This window comes from Trichomonascus vanleenenianus, assembly GCF_965637985.1.
Source record: "Trichomonascus vanleenenianus strain CLIB 3782 genome assembly, contig: TRVA0_032S, whole genome shotgun sequence".
Taxonomy (NCBI): Eukaryota; Fungi; Ascomycota; class Dipodascomycetes; order Dipodascales; family Trichomonascaceae; genus Blastobotrys; species Blastobotrys vanleenenianus.
In genome coordinates, this window is record NW_027481855.1 from 116,121 (window position 1) to 133,069 (window position 16,949).

At 50.2% G+C, this 16,949-nt stretch overlaps 7 protein-coding genes and 1 non-coding gene across 8 annotated transcripts; 4 read left to right on the forward strand and 4 right to left on the reverse strand.

Annotated features, from left to right (window-relative positions):
• Positions 1-372: 372 nt before the first annotated feature.
• On the reverse strand, positions 373-3,397 carry SPT5 (transcription elongation factor SPT5; the record flags this gene model as incomplete). Its single annotated transcript, XM_076686063.1, has 2 exons — positions 373-3,093; positions 3,164-3,397. 2 exons carry the CDS (start codon positions 3,395-3,397, stop codon positions 373-375), a joined length of 2,955 nt encoding a protein of 984 aa, XP_076539727.1.
• A 379-nt stretch (positions 3,398-3,776) lies between these two features.
• Positions 3,777-6,101, forward strand: NUP84 (Nup84p; the record flags this gene model as incomplete). Its single annotated transcript, XM_076686064.1, has 1 exon — positions 3,777-6,101. One exon carries the CDS (start codon positions 3,777-3,779, stop codon positions 6,099-6,101), a length of 2,325 nt encoding a protein of 774 aa, XP_076539728.1.
• A 279-nt stretch (positions 6,102-6,380) lies between these two features.
• On the forward strand, positions 6,381-6,796 carry TRVA0_032S01222. Its single transcript, XR_013062095.1, has 2 exons — positions 6,381-6,498; positions 6,552-6,796. It is a non-coding gene; the product is annotated as an uncharacterized misc_RNA (transcript).
• A 32-nt stretch (positions 6,797-6,828) lies between these two features.
• Positions 6,829-8,097, reverse strand: RPN6 (proteasome regulatory particle lid subunit RPN6; the record flags this gene model as incomplete). Its single annotated transcript, XM_076686065.1, has 1 exon — positions 6,829-8,097. One exon carries the CDS (start codon positions 8,095-8,097, stop codon positions 6,829-6,831), a length of 1,269 nt encoding a protein of 422 aa, XP_076539729.1.
• Positions 8,098-9,575: 1,478 nt separating this feature from the next.
• Positions 9,576-11,057, forward strand: TRVA0_032S01266 (Nup35/Nup53 family RNA-binding protein; the record flags this gene model as incomplete). The annotated part of the gene is made up of 1 exon (XM_076686066.1): positions 9,576-11,057. One exon carries the CDS (start codon positions 9,576-9,578, stop codon positions 11,055-11,057), a length of 1,482 nt encoding a protein of 493 aa, XP_076539730.1.
• A 188-nt stretch (positions 11,058-11,245) lies between these two features.
• NUR1 (Nur1p) lies at positions 11,246-12,382 on the reverse strand (the record flags this gene model as incomplete). The annotated part of the gene is made up of 2 exons (XM_076686067.1): positions 11,246-12,031; positions 12,086-12,382. The coding sequence occupies 2 exons, from the start codon at positions 12,380-12,382 to the stop codon at positions 11,246-11,248; spliced, it is 1,083 nt and encodes a 360-aa protein (XP_076539731.1).
• A 157-nt stretch (positions 12,383-12,539) lies between these two features.
• RIM13 (Rim13p) lies at positions 12,540-14,930 on the reverse strand (the record flags this gene model as incomplete). Its single annotated transcript, XM_076686068.1, has 1 exon — positions 12,540-14,930. One exon carries the CDS (start codon positions 14,928-14,930, stop codon positions 12,540-12,542), a length of 2,391 nt encoding a protein of 796 aa, XP_076539732.1.
• Positions 14,931-15,460: 530 nt separating this feature from the next.
• On the forward strand, positions 15,461-16,714 carry RAM1 (protein farnesyltransferase; the record flags this gene model as incomplete). The annotated part of the gene is made up of 1 exon (XM_076686069.1): positions 15,461-16,714. One exon carries the CDS (start codon positions 15,461-15,463, stop codon positions 16,712-16,714), a length of 1,254 nt encoding a protein of 417 aa, XP_076539733.1.
• Positions 16,715-16,949: the final 235 nt, after the last annotated feature.

The window sequence follows — 16,949 nt, forward strand, 5'->3', positions numbered from 1 at the left end:
CGATTCTTGTACGAATTGTGCCGGTAATGTTGTCCATAACCATACCGTTTATTACCGTCTCTCTATAATGAGCCTAAAAGCTCACTGCTCAATGATTACCGCATATGGCCAACAACTTGAAGAACGATATTATCATAATGCTAAATCAACTTCTGTTGAGAAGAGACATACCAGTAAGGCGGAAGGACCGATATGTTGAAGTGAATTCTTATGACTTCTATGCTGGGTCCAATTACCATAGATAAAACTACGAAATGCTATAGATGAAAGATTTGAAATAGCATAACGATACCATAAATATATAACGATTCGCATGTCCATCAACGAATAAATTAGTTGTACAACAAACTTTTAAGATAAAATATTCATAGTTCAAGGCGTTGGGGCATCATACTTTGGAGTCTCGCTATCGTCCCATACACCAGGAGTTGGCGCTGTCGCCGGAGTACGAGCATCAAAGGCTGTGGTTGCACCAGGAGTAGGTGCAGCATCGTCAAATACGCCCGGAGTAGCAGCAGTCATGGCACCTGGAGTTGGCGCCCCAAATCCTGGAGTCGGGGCATTCATGTAGTCATTACCGCCAAAGAACCCAGGGGTAGGGGCCTCAACTGGTCGAGAACGTGGGCCAGAAGGATCGCCCCAGCTTGGTGTCTTTCCACCAGCCCATGCAGGAGTCTTACCACCACCAGTGGCTCCACTAGCTCCGCCAGCCCATGCAGGTGTCTTTCCACCGCCGCCAGCACCACCACTACCAGCCCACGCCGGAGTCTTACCACCTTCGTTCCACGCTGGAGTCTTTCCACCACCTCCCCAAGCAGGCGTCTTGGATCCGCCCCAAGAGGGGGTCTTTCCGCCATTCCAGCCGGGTGTCTGTCCACCACCACCACCACCATACGGAGTTCGCCCACCAGCACCGGCACCCCAAGTAGGAGTTTTGCCGCCTCCGCCATATCCACCAGCAGGCCACGGGTTCTGTCCAGGCGGTCCTCCTCGAGGGGCACCACCTGGGGGCATTCCGGGGCGCCGGCCGGTGTTGCGCACAAACTCCATATATGGAATCTTAGCGCCGCTTCGGTCGGTGAATAGAAGCTTAGTCTTTGCTACATTGACCACCTTGCTCTTGGCTTCAAGCTCGATTCGAGCCTCAGTGTCGTTGCTGTCGAGAACTCGACCATTGAGACCTTTGTACTGAGATCCCTTGCCAATGGTGATACGCTGGCCAATAATTCTGTCTCGGCCAGTGCTTCGGATCACTGGCGGAGGAGCCATGTTTTTGGCGATATTCGGATTCATCTTGTTGAGATCAGGGAACCCGTTCTTCTTGTCTCCCACCACACCCCGGGCGCCCTTGGCGGCAATGGACGCCACATTCGTGATTCGGTTCACAAACACACCCAGGTTCTCCTGGATGTCCCGGTTATGCATGAACAGAATGGATCTGTAGATATGGATGATCTGGCCCTGCCGACGCTCACCGCTCAGCTCTTTAACGGTGTCTCCAACCCGGATCTCTTGGCCATTACGGTCAGTGGCAAACTGGCTCTGGCGCGGAATAGCCATGCGGTTGATTGAGCCAGCCGATACGTTGCTAAGGTGTCCGTCCTGGCCGAGGACGCCTACAGAATCACGGTCGATCTTGACGATGCACCCAACAGCCTGCATATTGAGCTGGACAAGATCGTGCAGCTCGAACTTGCCAATAGTATTAGCGCCGCCCGTGTCAGAAGCAGCCTTGAGGTCTTTAGCAAACACTGTGATCTCCGTTTTGCTCATATCACTAAGCAGCGTCACATTGTCCCTGCTCACCTGGACGACGAGACCCGTTTCGTCCTTGTAGTTGCCGTTCATTACGCGCACGTGGTCACCAATGCTGAACTTCTTCCGCAGGTTCTCGGCGGGGATATCCATTTTATGACCGCTAAGCACGCCGCTCGTGCCCAGCACGGTGATGATAGAATTCTGGGTGCCTACAACGCGGCCCTCCATGCCAGCCTGTTCGCCAGAATGCACTTCAACCTGGTCGCCGGGCTGGAAAGTAGTCGTGCTCTGAGCGCTCTTATAGCTCTCCGAGACGGTCTTGAGGTCGAGACCCTGCTCGCTGGCGTTGTTGAATTTGGTCAGCTCTTCCAGCCGCGGCTCTACGTTGTCGGTTATTAAATAGGTGATTTTGAAGTCTTTGATGAGGTAACCATTCTCGTATTCGTCACCAGCGTAGACAAACGAGTTAGGGCCCCTTCGCTGGAGGTTTCGCTGGTCGTGGACTGCCGCTTCATTGTAAGAGAACAGCTTGGGTGGCGGCCGTACAGCGGCTCGCTTACGCTTGTTGTCGCCATTGCTCGTGTCAATGACCAGCGACCGTCCATAGTCGAGTCTGGGAACCACCTTGAGCTTAGCCTCGAGGCCATTCTCACTCAGGTTCTCGACAATGGCCAGATCACCCTGGTACTTGCCCCGCTTGATTCGCACATAAGTACCCGGAGTCAGCTCCGTCTCCTTCGACTTGACTACACGGAACATATCCTGGTACTCTTTAATGGGTACCAAAACCATGTTCTGGGTATACACATTGGCGAAACCCTTGAGAGCATTAAGAACAGCTACCTGCTTTCGGGCTTCAACGTAGATATAGCCCGTAAAGGTATCTCTCTGGAACGCCGAAAAGATCTCCAGAGGGGCCTTGGTATACTGCAGGTTGACCTTCTTCTTGAGAATAGCCCGCACGAGCTCCTTCTCCTTGCCAGGCTTGCACCGGATGCCCCAGATATTGGGGTCGTGTACCGAGGGCAGCAGAAGTCTCTGGGGCACATGACCAGTATCGCCGCGATACTTCGAAGCAGTCGACCGGCCGTACTTCTCCCGGTACTCGGAAGCGAGCCGCTCGGCATCTTCTTCTACGATAGCCTCTCGCCTTCGGTCGACCTCTCTGTGCAGCCGGTCGTCTCGATCCTCGAGTTCTTCGGGCTCTTCCTGGATGAATCCCTCTTCACGCAGGAGGTCAGCTTCATCTTCTTCCATGTCTTCCTCATCTTCGTCGACTTCTGCCTCTACATCGAGGAACATGTTCCTTCGTTCCTTTCTCTTCTTTCGTCGGGGCTATATATACACTAGTTAGCATATCTTCATCTAACAAGCCCAATAATCCACAAAAAACATTTTAGCTTACCATTTCTTCATCTTCATCTTCGTCTTCCTCTTCGTCTTCTTCCTCGTCCTCTTCGTCGTCATCTCGCCCTCCAAACCGGTCTTCAGGCATTTCCTCCTCCTCTTCTTCATCTTTGATTTCCTCTTCTTCGTCCTCCAGTTCGTGCCTCATTTCTCGCTCTTCCTCTTCCTCCTTGACTGACTCCTCCCCTCGATACCCGTCTTCCACCGAAATCTTTTCCTCCCCGTCCGACATTGTTCAAACCGCGTCGCTCAACAATCGATTGGTATGGGATTGCGGTGATTTTCCCCTGTCGCCATCACGAAGGAAAGTGGTTTTGTCCCATTATTACATTTACTCTGATACTGCGTATAAACGAGCATGCAACGCCACACGCCCCACGCCCCGCGCCGCACAAGCCGCATCATACCCATATATACGCTACGGCTAAGTAGTTAGAGTCACGCCTGCAAATTTCACTTCAACCGACATTGAATCCCATAATATAAACACGATACACGATTGCATAGAAAACGCGGTGGTTAAGTCCACGGGAATTGATAATTTGGACATTATTTTTCCAGCTTAGGAGAGAGAGCATATCCGATTTTATTCTGGGAAATTAATTGGAAAAATGGAAGGGCCAGTGTTGGATGATTTTGCCAAGGGTCTCGAGAACGCGCTCTTCAACGTCTATTCGGACTCCTTCGACGTGCTCAAAACCTACGGTGGAGTAGCGAGTGAAGCTGCGCGTAAGAGCTTTGATGTCGACCCCCAGCTTTTTGCCAACACCGAATTGGAAACCCGCCTGTGGATGCTCGTCACAGATCTTTACGGCTACCGCCTCAGCCCTAAACAGACTCCGCCAAAGATCTACAGCTTCTCCGGGGACGCGGTGATCCAGGAAAAGTTTTACCGGGAGACTCCTTCATCTGCAGAGAAGTGGATCATCCTCAATTGGCTCCAATCGGGCCTGCAGAGTCCTGAGCAGCCGGAACTCGTGGGGTCGAAATGGATGCACACGAAAGATCGGCTGCGTAAGTCCAAACTGCCCACTTCAGGCATGTCATTCCAGTTCAATGTACCTAAAAAGTCGAGCAATCTGGCGCCAAAAAAGAACGAAGACGTTATCACGAACCTGGATGCAGATGCGCCGTTCCGACAGAAAAAGAGCATTGCCAGCGAAGACGAGGAAGTCGACCACAGAATCTACAAGTACATTTTTGAGCTGCTGTTTACAAGCAAGATAGAAGAGGCTCTCCAGGTATGCGAGAGCACAGGCAATCTCACCCTGAAAATGGCCATTCGAGGTTCTCAGGCATACGTAGACCCAGACATTGACTTCCCGGCTTTGGATGGTACCAACTCAGAGGCGCCAATGGCTGCGGATGAGGCTAGTGATGGCCAGGGAATCGAGCGACAGGCGTTGTGGAGACGAATGTGCTACCAGATGGTCCAGCAGCCTAACCACATGGGCTCGTACGAGCGGGCCATTTACGGCTTTTTGTGCAGTGATCTCCCGTCTGTGCTGAAACTGTGTGAGTCCTGGGAGACCCAATTCATTGCATACCTGCGAAGCGCCACGAGTGGAGACGCTGAGGAGCCCCTAAGGGAGGCCGGACGACTTGATCCGCAATTGGACTCGCTTCCAGCGCCCAAATCAGATACGACCACTACAACAAACATCCTCGACGCGCTGTTCCATTCGTCTAACCCGATTATTAACAAGCAGAGCAAGAACCTATTGCGAACGCTCATGGGCGCGGTTATCAACAATGTTGTCGACATTATCGTCGACCAGCTGGCAGCTGAACTCCAGAAGATCATGGAGGGCGATACGTCGAACGAAGAGCTTATTAACAGCCCGTTTATTGTGCGGGTTACTACACACCTGGTAATCTTCCTTCAGAAACAGGGCATCCCTGCTGGGAAGCCCGAGAGCGTGGCGACCGTTATCCGCTCATACATTGAATTCTTGTGCAACCAGGGTAAGAGTCACCTGGCGCCAATATACGTTTCGTATCTGCCGCCACAGGATGCAATCAATACGTACTCGTATCTGTTGTCTAACGTTATCGACGAGGAGGTCCAGAAGAAACACCTTCAGCTCGGCAAAAAGTACAAGCTGGACATGGAGAATACAGTCCGAGCTGCCGTGGAGCGAGTGTTCGACGCGAGTGTCAGGGAGTACGAGCTGGCTACCGGCGAGGAGGTTCTTGTAACACCAGAAGTTGCCCCAACCGACAAGAAGCTAGTGGGTGCTGTCCAGTGGTTTGTTGTGTCTGGGCTGTGGGCGGATGCCATTCATTCCGCCGTACATCTGTACCGACGGTTCTTGGCGGCTGGACGCGTTGCATCCGCCAAGGAGTTTGGCACCAAAATTAGCATTGGCCCGATGCTCAAGCGTTACGATGCAACGACCCTCATTCATGATACTACTAATGCGCCAAGTGCATCTCGGGTCCAGCTTTCGGATGAAGAGCGTAATGAGATTATGGAGTATGACCGGTTTGTCGGTGTTCTAAACCAGCTGGAGGCTTGGAAGCGGCACTACGAGTCGCGACCCCATTCCGGGTCGTCTAAAGCGTGGCAGTTCACTGCATTAAAGCTGCTGGAGCCAGTTGTCACGTCGATATATGACTTGTCTGAGTCATGGCTGACGGGAGTGCTTGATTCGACGGCGGAGCGTGACGAAGCTACATGGAGCATTCTTAACCGATCGCGGACCATCTACGTGCCATATCTGCTGATTGAGCTTGCCAGAGTGCTCATTGAGGCCCGCGAAGTGCATCAGAAATTCCTCAAGCAGGCGGTTGAGCTGGCGAATTTGGTTGCGGACGAGCATAACCAGTTGTACAAACTGTTTATCGACTGTGGTAACTTGCAGGAGTTCATGTCTATTATCACTAATGCATTCACCGAGGCGATTGTTGATGGTGAACAGGGAGTATACGAGTAACCATGTAATTTATATTAATCAATCCACTTAGATATTCGAGAGCCAGTTAGATTAGATAGCTACTCGGGGGCCAGCCCCCGAACCCCCGTAGCTCCGCTTCGCGGAGTGGTTGTTGAATCAGCAATTCAAAGATATCGCATGCCAACTACTGGAATCAATTAGTGTTCCACTGTCGAGAAATTCTATGTCCTTAGATGGCCGGGACTAATGTAGTACGCACGCGCTGGAACTTTTTGTAACAGCGTTGCAAACTCCCGTTCAATCTGCTACACCAGCACAACGAGTCTCGTTACAACTGGGCCAGCCAACTCCAAAGGACTTCTACGAAGAGTAGCCGAAGCTATGCAATGCTTCTTGTGATGATATTAAGTACTTATTATGATTACAATAGATTCTGGTAAGATACAAAATTAAAAAGTATATATCGGTGACGCTAACCAGAAGCTATAGAAGTGTCCTTTGGAACTAGGGGGGGGCTCCGCCCCCCAACTACGGGAGCTCGAGGGCTGGCCCTCGAAAGCCCCCACTACGAGCTAGTTACTCTACAATGATAGCACTACTGGAGAGTAGTAACATGGTAAGTGTGGCTAGGTAGTACTGGGAGGGGAAGATGGAGGTCGTTAATGAAATACAATTACCAAGCATGCACGTTGAATGACAGACCAAGTACAGTTCAAAGGCAGAAGAATTCGAATCTAGCAATAAAATAACAAATATATATAAAAAACTAGTTCAAAGCGGCGGCCTTCTCGTACAAAAGGTCGACAACATTAGACATATGGCCAATCGTCTCTAGTGCTAGGTCATACGTCTTATCCGACTTGGGCTCATCATACACAAACAGCCACCCGCTGCCCTGGTCCAGCACTCCATAGAATACCTTGTCCAGAATCATCTGGGACAATTTACCTTCAATCTGACGAGTGTCCAGCCCAATGAGCTCTGCAATGTGCGCAATCTCGACACACGAGAACGGCTCAATCACCTTTACCAAGTTCTGCTCCAAAAGGGTATCGTAGAGCGCCGAGAAATGCGATCGAATAAACGGATCGGAGGAAAGCTCGTTGCCATATGTTTCTAGCACAGACTCAAACTCCTTAAGAGACCGGTTCTTGTGAGCCTCCGCAATGGCCTTCATAGCATCAATGTCCCTCCCCGCGTACTTAAGAACGCTCTTACTCGTCAGAAGACTCTGCAGGTCGTCGCTACGGTTCAGCATGATCTTTGAGAGCAGCAAGTACTTAAGCACTCTCAGTGCCTCGGGGTCCTCCTGGGAAGCATACCCTTCAAACGCCTCGTAGAAATACGAATACGCAGTCTTATAGTCCTTGTCTTCGGCCTGGAGCATACCGCTCATCTTATCAAGCGCCGCTTGTACCAGTGGCGGGCAATACACAGCGTTTGCAGAGGTTCGCGCGCTCGTGAGAGACGCTCGGCTCTTGGGGATGTTCCGAAGAGCATGATACACCTTAGCCTCTAGCAATTGCACTTCTACGAGCATCATCTTGTCGTCTAGCTTCCTCAGCTCCTTGAGCAGAGTGTTAATCAGGCCAATGGCGTCATTGTACGCCTTCTTCTCGTACAGCAGGCCAATAAGCCGCGTCTCGAGCCCCTGCCGCAGGAAGTTCCTGTTCTCTGCGACCGCCCACTCAATGCATTCCCGCGTCACCGCCACCTGGACCTCGAGCGTGCCGGGCAGCTCGGCCAGCAGGTCAATGGTTGATCGGATGATCTTGGCCGTCTTGGACTTAGCGAAGCCGCCCATAACCTCTCGCGACTCTCGAATCAGTGCCGCCAGCTCATTGACTTTGCCATGGTCTTTGTAGAGCCGTGCCAGCTCGTTAAGCGCCGCTTCCTGCTCGGCAATGACCTTCTCGTTGGTCCCTCTGTTCTCCTTCGTCAGAATCGACCGGTACACCTGCTCCGACTCGGCCAATCGGCCTTCCTTCGCAGCCTCTCGCGCTTGTGTTAGCGTCTCGCTCTCAACTTTGTTCATTTTTCTTTCACTCGTCCAACACGTCCAACACGTCGAACTTCACCTTGGGGTGCGTCTGACCCTCGTCGTCGCCCTTCGGCGGTGGCGAACTTCCCAACCACCGCCTGCGCGCGCAGACTCCAGCCGCACGAGCCGCATGCGGCGCACACGTCTTCCTTCTCTGCTTAGGTGGAAAACAATGGCTTTAGCTGCGAGGACAGATAGTTAGAGACTCGAGGGCGGTATGTATCTGGGGGCCAGCCCCCAGACCCCCGTGGCTCCGCTTCGCGGAGGGTCTCTTTCCAGGCTACAAGGATGTTCTCCGTCCTGTTGAGCAATAAAGAAGGGATAGGTAATAGCCTCCATCGAATTACTAGCTCTTTACAGTGCCTCTTACCATATAGTATAGCCTACTGCATTGTTGATTTTCTATGGATATTTTGGAGGAACTTCAATTGCCCAAACAAATGCCGGTACCACTATATCACTGATTCATTCACCGAGGCGATTGTTGATGATGAACAGGGAGTATACGAGTAACCATGTAATTTATCTTAATCAATCCGCTTAGATGTTTGCATTATCGAGAATCAGTTTAGATTGGATAACTACCCGAACCCCCGTAGCTCCGCGGTAGCTACTGCCATGAGCTCCAGTCATGTCAAAAGGACCACAACTGTGTTACCGTTATAACTCTATAGCCTCTGCATACACTCTACAATCGTGCCGAAAACACTTTAGTTGTTCAACAATGATAATATTATAGCTATTGCCATACTCTACAACAATGTCAAAGCACGTCAATTGTCCAATCAGAGTTGTATTCTAGCTTCTGCTATATACAGTACCTTATAATCATCATTGCCGAAAACATGTCAATTGCCTTGCTACTGCCATACTGTATGTACTACTCAAATCAAAAGCTACTTGAATTGCCCAATCCTAGTATTATAACTACTGCTATACTCTACCAAGCCAAAAAAAAACGTTATTTGTGCAATCCTATAGCTACCGCAACAAAAATGTCAAGGTGCTTCAATCGTCGGCAAGAATGCCAAATATTCAATTCTCCAATCCTAATATTGTAACGGGTATTACAATCATATCGGTTGACTTACTACAACTATATAACACAATCATGACAGTTCGCAGGCGTTTTGCTCTTTTTTCATGGCATGGCACGTGATGCGTGCGGCTCAGATTCAATCCTACCAACCTCAACATGAACTTTCAGAATAAGATCTGTATAATCTCTTTTTCGTTCTCTTTTCTTACCTATTAACTCTGTACAATATGCCGACACTAAGAAGATTAAATGGTCGACAGTAAGAGCATTAAATGGAGGTACCAACAGAATGCCCGGTTACCATACCAACCGCATATTACCGCATATTGGGAGGTTACCCGGCTGTGATAAACAGAGCAAACGAAAAATACCTACAGAGATCCGACGGAGAGTGATTTTTTCAACGCCTTTTCGACGACGAAACGCGTAGAAGATGTTTGGCGCAAATCAGAACAAGCCCTCGACGGGGTTTGGAGGCCAGGGTGGTGGACTGTTTGGAAACAGCGCTGGTCCGCAAACATCAAACCTGTTCGGCCAGCCTAATAATACCACCACCAATACTAACTCTAATGGCATTGGTGGTGGATCGGGATTCGGTAGTAACGTTTCCTCAGCGAGCAACTCGCTATTCAACTCAAACTCTCAATCAAGTGGGCTGACTAACTCGAGCTTATTCGGGTCGAACAATTCTTTGGCTTCGGTGAACAATTCCACCACTAACAACCCACTCGGGAACACCGCGTCCAACGCTCCAGGATTGCTGCCACAATCGCAGTCTTCGTTCAACCTCGCTGGAGCGGCCAATTCCAACAGCAGCTCCCTCATGGGCTCAGCAGCCACTAATTCGACTAGTAATACCCCCGGAAGACAGCTTCCCAGTGCCCCGAGCTGGGGTAAACAGGAGCGGCGCATTATTCCGTCTCACATGGCGCGAATCCGCCAAAAGAGCTCGTTTAGTACTCCGGAGCGGTCTGCATTGACCTCCTCCTCCTCCTCTGGGTACAGGCATGGGTCGATTTCGGCTCAGTCTCCACCGTCGACTTTTGGATCGACTTCATTTGGGACCCCCAAGCCCACGCATGCAAAGAAGAATAACGCAATTGACGAAGAGGACCTGCCGCCTACTGAGTCTGTGTACGATAGCGGTGCGTCCCCCTTCTACGCCAAGACTCAGTCGTTGAAGGCGTCACGGCCGGTAAGATCGAGCCTTAACCCGTCCTCTTCTAGCTTGAGCATCACTTCTTCTTCTTCTTCTTCTGTGGCCAATACTCCTAGTACTAAACCCCTTAATAGCCTCAGCTCGGCCACGAATGGCAACACCGATGCCAATTCGGTTGTTGTGTACGGTTTCCCGCCGGAGCTGACGTCGTCCATTGTCAAGCATTTCAGCAAGTATGGCGAGATTTTGGAGAACTTTGCCTCCTCGGGAGGCACCCCTAGTAAACATGCGGCACAGCAGATCCACTCGGGTACTAACTGGATTAAAATTACGTACACTACCCCAAGTTCAGCAGCTCGAGCGCTGGCTGAAGACGGGACGCTGTTTGCCGATAAGTACATGATTGGATGCAAGCCGTACAGTTCAGACAGGGCTAAGCGGCTGGTGAGTGGGTCGTCCTTTGGAGAGGAGACCACTTCGGACGAAAATGGTAGCCTTTACCCACAAATTAAGGAGAACGGTAAAATGCCGCGGACACTTTCTATGCCTGTTCTGGCTGGTGGCAAGAGAATCCATGTTCAAGACGGTCAGGGTCTGTTCAACAAGAAGAATCGACAGGTCCGGGTGGCTCCGTCTATGGCCAATGTCAAGGAAAGAAGCGACTCAAAGTCTGGTATGAAAGGGGGCCGAGAGGGTTGGCTCAGCTGGACCTCTAAGCGTGCCCAAGAACTCATCTTTGGCTGGGATGACCTTTAATCGGTGTTGATGTATTCTTCTCAGTTTTAATTGGCTGGATGCATCATAAATCGACTAATTGACAAACCCGGCTGGAAAAGCCACTGAGCAATCCAGCTAGGATGACATCATTTATTTTGTTTTTAACGATCGAAAAGTTATTATTCTTTCCTGCAATGACTATTTACGTTTTAATGTAGTGTAATGTATTAGTAAAATCGGGCATTAGGGGTAGGACTTTTTAAAGCATCGCTCTCTTCAGAGGTAGAGCGGCTCGTCGTGGTCGATTGCTGCTTATACCGCGCAGCTGTGGCGTTATGATTGGCAAACCGCCGCAGAGAGCTTCTGTCAGGGCTGGAGAACCGCCCCGCAGACGAAGATGATCGGGTTGGAGTCAACGGGCTTGCAACATCTCGAAGCTTACGAACGTCCTTAACAACGTATTTCTTCGGGCTCGGAGAAAATGTTTCCACAGACCCATCAGTGCCCACAGCAACGTCTCTCCGCGATGCATAGGTCGGCTGGACGACCTTTTTGTTGTACTCGCCAAGGACCTCACTATGTAAGATTGACCGGTCCTTTATGAGTGTCAAAAAGACATGGCTTATGCCCAGCAAAGAAGCAGTCAAAGCAGCTATAAAAACAATCTGGAAGAGTCCCAATGGTCCATACAAAATGTACAGGCAATGCAAGGGTGAGAATGCGCACCCAAAGTAGAGGTTGAACCTCGGGGGATCCCAAACAGTCAGCTCCCACACCTGCTCGTTTACACTTTCAGTCTTTTTCGTGTCAGTCCAGAGCATTGTCATTCGCCGTAGTGGGGACCCAACTGTCTGGAGTTTGCTGGGGTCCTCGTAGGTGACTTTATGGGCTGAAGGAGTGTTTGGCGCATTGTCTATTGATCTGCCCATCAGTCGATAGGTACGTTTTTTGTTATAGCACATGGTGGTATTCAGTACGCATAGAACAACCAAGCATAGCGAAAGGGTCGAGAACTAGGTGGGTTAGTTTATTTTTCGACGAACTGTGTGGTTCAAAAAGGGACTTACCAAGACTGTCAAAAAGGGCCTCCGTTTAGGAGCTGAGAAAACATCGGAAGCCTTCGGCTGCGATCTGAAGAGAGAGTTGGCAATGACCGCATTGTCGTCCTGGCTCAGAGAGCTATAGATTCGACACAGGAGTAGCAGGCCAGAGCACACGGCTCCGGCGGGGACCGCTACGGTCGTGGACTTTTCATCCCAGTTTACCAGTTCAAACGACTCGCTCAACGAGAGCCACAGGTCAAACGGGGCCGTCTGGATCCTTTTTAATAGCGGCTGTTTTCGAATCCGTCGCTGTTGTGCCATTCGTTGAACGGTTCTTTAGGTCTTGTTTTGGTTTTTCCTAGTTGATCCGGGCGCGACACTATAAATCCGCGACTTCACCACGCATGAATGCGACATAAAAATATGCGGAAATTGCACGTAAATAAGATGGTAGTATCCAAAAAGGAGTTCAAATAGATTAAGTAAAGGAGACTGGACAGGTTGTGAAGACCTCAATTTCAAATTTTCCGTGGCCAGCCTCCATTCTTTCGGCAAGTAGCTTATACTCGCCAGCACCTAGCTGAGAGATATCCAAATATACACCGTTAATTGAGCCCGAAAAAGTGCTTGTCGTAGCCATGATAGTATCATTTTCAAGCAGCGAAAGCCGGAGATGCGGCCGGTACGATGACATGGGAGAGAGCTCAGTAGATGACGCCCCGAGGATGGCGTATAAATGCAGGATCGTTTTGGTACTTGGTCGTGGGAAATGGACTGATACTATCTGCTTGTTTTCACCATCCCACTCGACTTGACGTGTTCGCTTGAATAAGCCAGCAGTGTCTGGTATCACTGGCGTTAAGCTGACCTTGGCCCCCGCACTGAATGCATACAGAGCGTAGTCGCTGCCCGGGGACGGGTGGAAGCTCGATATTATAATCGTATAGTTTCCCCAGCGGAGCTCTTTTGCCTTCGCGAAGCATGCATGGGCTCGATACTTTCCACTCGTAGCAATGACTTTTTTATCGTCAAAAGTGCGGATCTGCCTGCCATCGCCCCAGAAAAGCTGTACATTCAGTGCGCTTTCCGATTCAGAAACGAGATAGAGCCCAACTTCACTAGGCGCCGCATCTGGAGACACTTCGAGAGTGAACTGAGGGTTTTTTGTGTATGTAGCCAGCGAGAAGCTACCACCAGAATCATCGCTCTTCCAGAGCCCTTTCTGTATAGAGGAGTGTTTATACTCTCTTGCCTTGCCAAACTCTACAGGGAGAAGAGCATATACATCGAGGCTAAATCTGAGGGTTGTCAGATGGGAAGTGACATCGGTTCCGAGTACGACCACAGTGTAGGCAGTATGGGGAGGAAGAGACAGCTTTATCGTATTGTAGGTAGTGTTCATGCTTGCTCCTTCGATGACAACTGGGCGCTCATCGGATTCGTTAATGCGAAGAGTATGGTCCGTTGTACTTGTCTCATAGGCGGCCAGCCAGAAATACCCTTCGGTCTTCTTCGCCCTACCTGCGTGGTGTAGAGTGAGAAGAAGCGTAGCAACATTTCTCTCCGCGGATGGGTTATTAATGTAGAACTGTGGGTTTGTGAGGAGGCTGCCTTTGATTGTTTGCGACTTGAAAATCGAATCCATACCCCAAAGGAAGTTCGTAGCTTGGCGATGCGCAAACATCAATGGGTTCCAATTGAGATATATACTCTGGAACCACAAGCAAATAGTCTCGAAATTAAGCCAGAAGGATCCATGGGTGCCTGCATCTAGCCCTTCCACCGCGGCAAGCGGTACTATGTCCTCATGTGCTTTATTACTATCCTTCCAAGGATTTCTCACGAGAATGAGTTTCTGGCCGTCACTTTCCTTCAAATCAACCACTGTATAGTCATGGTCACTAATGAAGCCCAGCGCAGAGGCTTCCCCCGGCGTGAGGTTACCCATGCCCAGGCAAACCATTAGGTCACCATTGTTCCACCCATTATAAAGCCTCTTCCACAGTTTCCTATGGTCTGTGTCCACTGAGTAGGGGCCCTTTAGGTAGATGTACTCCGGAATCCATCCGCAAAGCAGAAACGTATCCCTCGCAGCGTGTGAACCTTCAAAGTCATAACCACCCATAATCTTCATGTACGCTTTTTCATACAGAGCCGGCCAGACCAGCTTTGGGTTCGAGGCAGACTTGACAAAGAGACTCTTTGACTTGTCTGAATATACTGGCAAATAGTCATCAATGACGACCTTGCGTTCGCAACCATTGAAATTCAATTTCAGAATGTACTTGCCAGATTTGGATGGCTTGTTTCGAGGATATAGCCGTTCATTCAGTAGGCTCTTTCCAGACCTCTTCTGCCAGAAGATAATGGACAGCAACGAAGCCACAACAGAGCAATCCTGTAGCGAGTCCTGGTAAATTGCCTCTACACCTTCCTCGCCAAAATACTGTCCTTCGAGAGCCTCAATTGGTCTCATCCATCGAGAGAATTGCTGATGCTGCCTGTCAGATAAGCGGGGCAGGCCGGCGGGATCTTCAAACTCCTGGTCGGCGAAATCATCCTCCGAGGGATCCAAGACCCAGGGATCAAATCGAAAATCACCAACAAGCCCGCTGATATACTCAATCTTGGCTGACAGGTCCAGTGCATCTTTCTTCTTTGCGATCTGCTCGTATCGATTTAGGGTTTGCTCAAACAGATTGTATAACTGGCGATCGGAAACGCGGCCCTCTTTTAGTTTCCGACCGCTTAGTACTTTATCAAACCCTCGACAGGCTTCTTCCAGTTTTTTGAGAGCTATATCATTTCGCCCTAGGGAATGCATGTACAGCCCTTCGCTGAGTGCATCTAGCGCGTCTTCTGTGCTCATTTTCTATCTCAGCGATGGGGGTTTGGTTTCAAAGATGTCGGAATAGCTCCGACCCCCGCTCATCTCTTCCTCATCTCACAGGGCTTTGACAGGCCCTTTCCACAGAAAGTTAAACATAAGTTGAGACTATTAAAGTAATAGGACTCTACAAGTCCTCCGCGAAGCGGAGCTACGGGAGCTCGAGGTCTGGCCCTCGAATAGCCTCTCTCTACACCTAGTGCTATAGGGGGGCTACCCATACAATGGGATGCGGCTCATGCGGCTGATGTTTCACATTTTTCACCTGCTGTATATGGAATCAAAAAGAATCACCAATTTGCATCAAACTTCACCAAACCCATTAAAGGCCAATTCGAAATTTAATTCATCAGGCATCTCATACCTGGAAATGGGACAACAAGATTGTAACCAGCTACAATAGTCTCGAGAGAAGTGAAATTGGGAGGTTCCTCATACTGGATCCACAAACCAACCAAACCTGCATATGAGGTTGAGGGGGTATGCCGCTACTATATAAACGCAGGATCAGGATGCCGTACCGTCGCAAGATCATGTCCCTCGAACCGCATGGCTATAACATTAAGCTCTTCAGCTCAGGGATCAAGAGCGATTACATCACCAAGTCGCTTGTAGATCAGCTGGAGACCGAAAAGTCCATCACCGAGCTCTATGAAGCCGTCGAGTCCGCTGACGACATCTTACTCGACCGGGAGCACCACATCAGTTACCTGAGAGGGGAATTGGGGATACTCAAGCATTACTTTAAAAAGCTGGACGCGTCCCAAAGTTGGATGGTCTATTGGACCGTCAATGCCCTTAGTCTCTTGGGCGATGATGAGGAAGTGTCCAGCTACTCGGACCGCATTGGAGACACTCTGTTGAAGTTCCAGAACCCTACGCTAGGCGCTTTTGGTGGAGGGGCGGGCCAAAACCCCCACTTGGCCACGACCTATGCCGCGGTGCATGCCCTGCCATACTCTAATGAACACTATTGGTCCTCAATTGACCGTCCTGGGGTCTACAGGTTCCTCATGGAAATGAAGCAGCCTGATGGCAGTTTCACTGTGACTGAAGCTGGTGAGTCTGACCTTAGAGGGACCTACTGTGCTCTTGCGGCAGCTTCGTTGCTCAGGATCCTCACTCCAGAACTGGTGGAGGGATGTGCAGATTACATTGCTCGCTGCCAGACGTATGAAGGAGGTTTTGGTGCAGCACCAAGAGTAGAGGCACATGGAGGATATGCGTACTGTGGCCTCGCAGCATTGTGGCTTATTGGTGGTGCTGAAATGGTGAAATCTACAATCGATGTGTCAATGTTTGTCAAATGGCTCAGCAGACGGCAGTCGCAGCCGGAGAGATCGTTTTCAGGAAGATCAAATAAACTAGTCGATGGTTGCTATAGCCATTGGGTCGGTGGCTGTTGGGCAATTATTGAGAACGTCCTTCCGGGCGTTTCAAAAGACCACTCGCTGTGGGACAGGCAAGGACTTTATTATTACACGCTTGTAGCGGGCCAGGATGAGGAGGGTGGACTCCGGGATAAGCCATCGGCCTCTCCAGACACTTATCATAGCAACTATTCGCTGTGTGGCCTCTCGGCATCCGAGCATTGTTACCAGTACAATGGCCCTAATGAGCTTGGCGAGTACGGGTTCCATTGGTCAAGTAGCAAGACCACGGAGTTCGATGTCGACAGTAGGAACCTCATCAAGGCCATCAATCCGATCCATGTTCTCCCTGAGGGCTACGCCGAACGGTTCGCTGACTTCTGTGCCGGCAATTAACGACTTTTTGCATTATCCAACCCCGTCGGTTATGTTACTACTGCTACTATTTTCGAAGGCCAGCCCTCGAGCTCCCGTAGCTCCGCTTCGCGGAGGACCTGTAGATTCAGCAATATATCTCCGCGAAGCGGAGCCCAAGGGGGGTTTGGGGGGACTGGTCCCCCCAATTACACTAGATAGCATAGTGGCTCTGCTTCGGGGAGAAAATAGTTCGATTGTAAAAGTGTAACAAAGA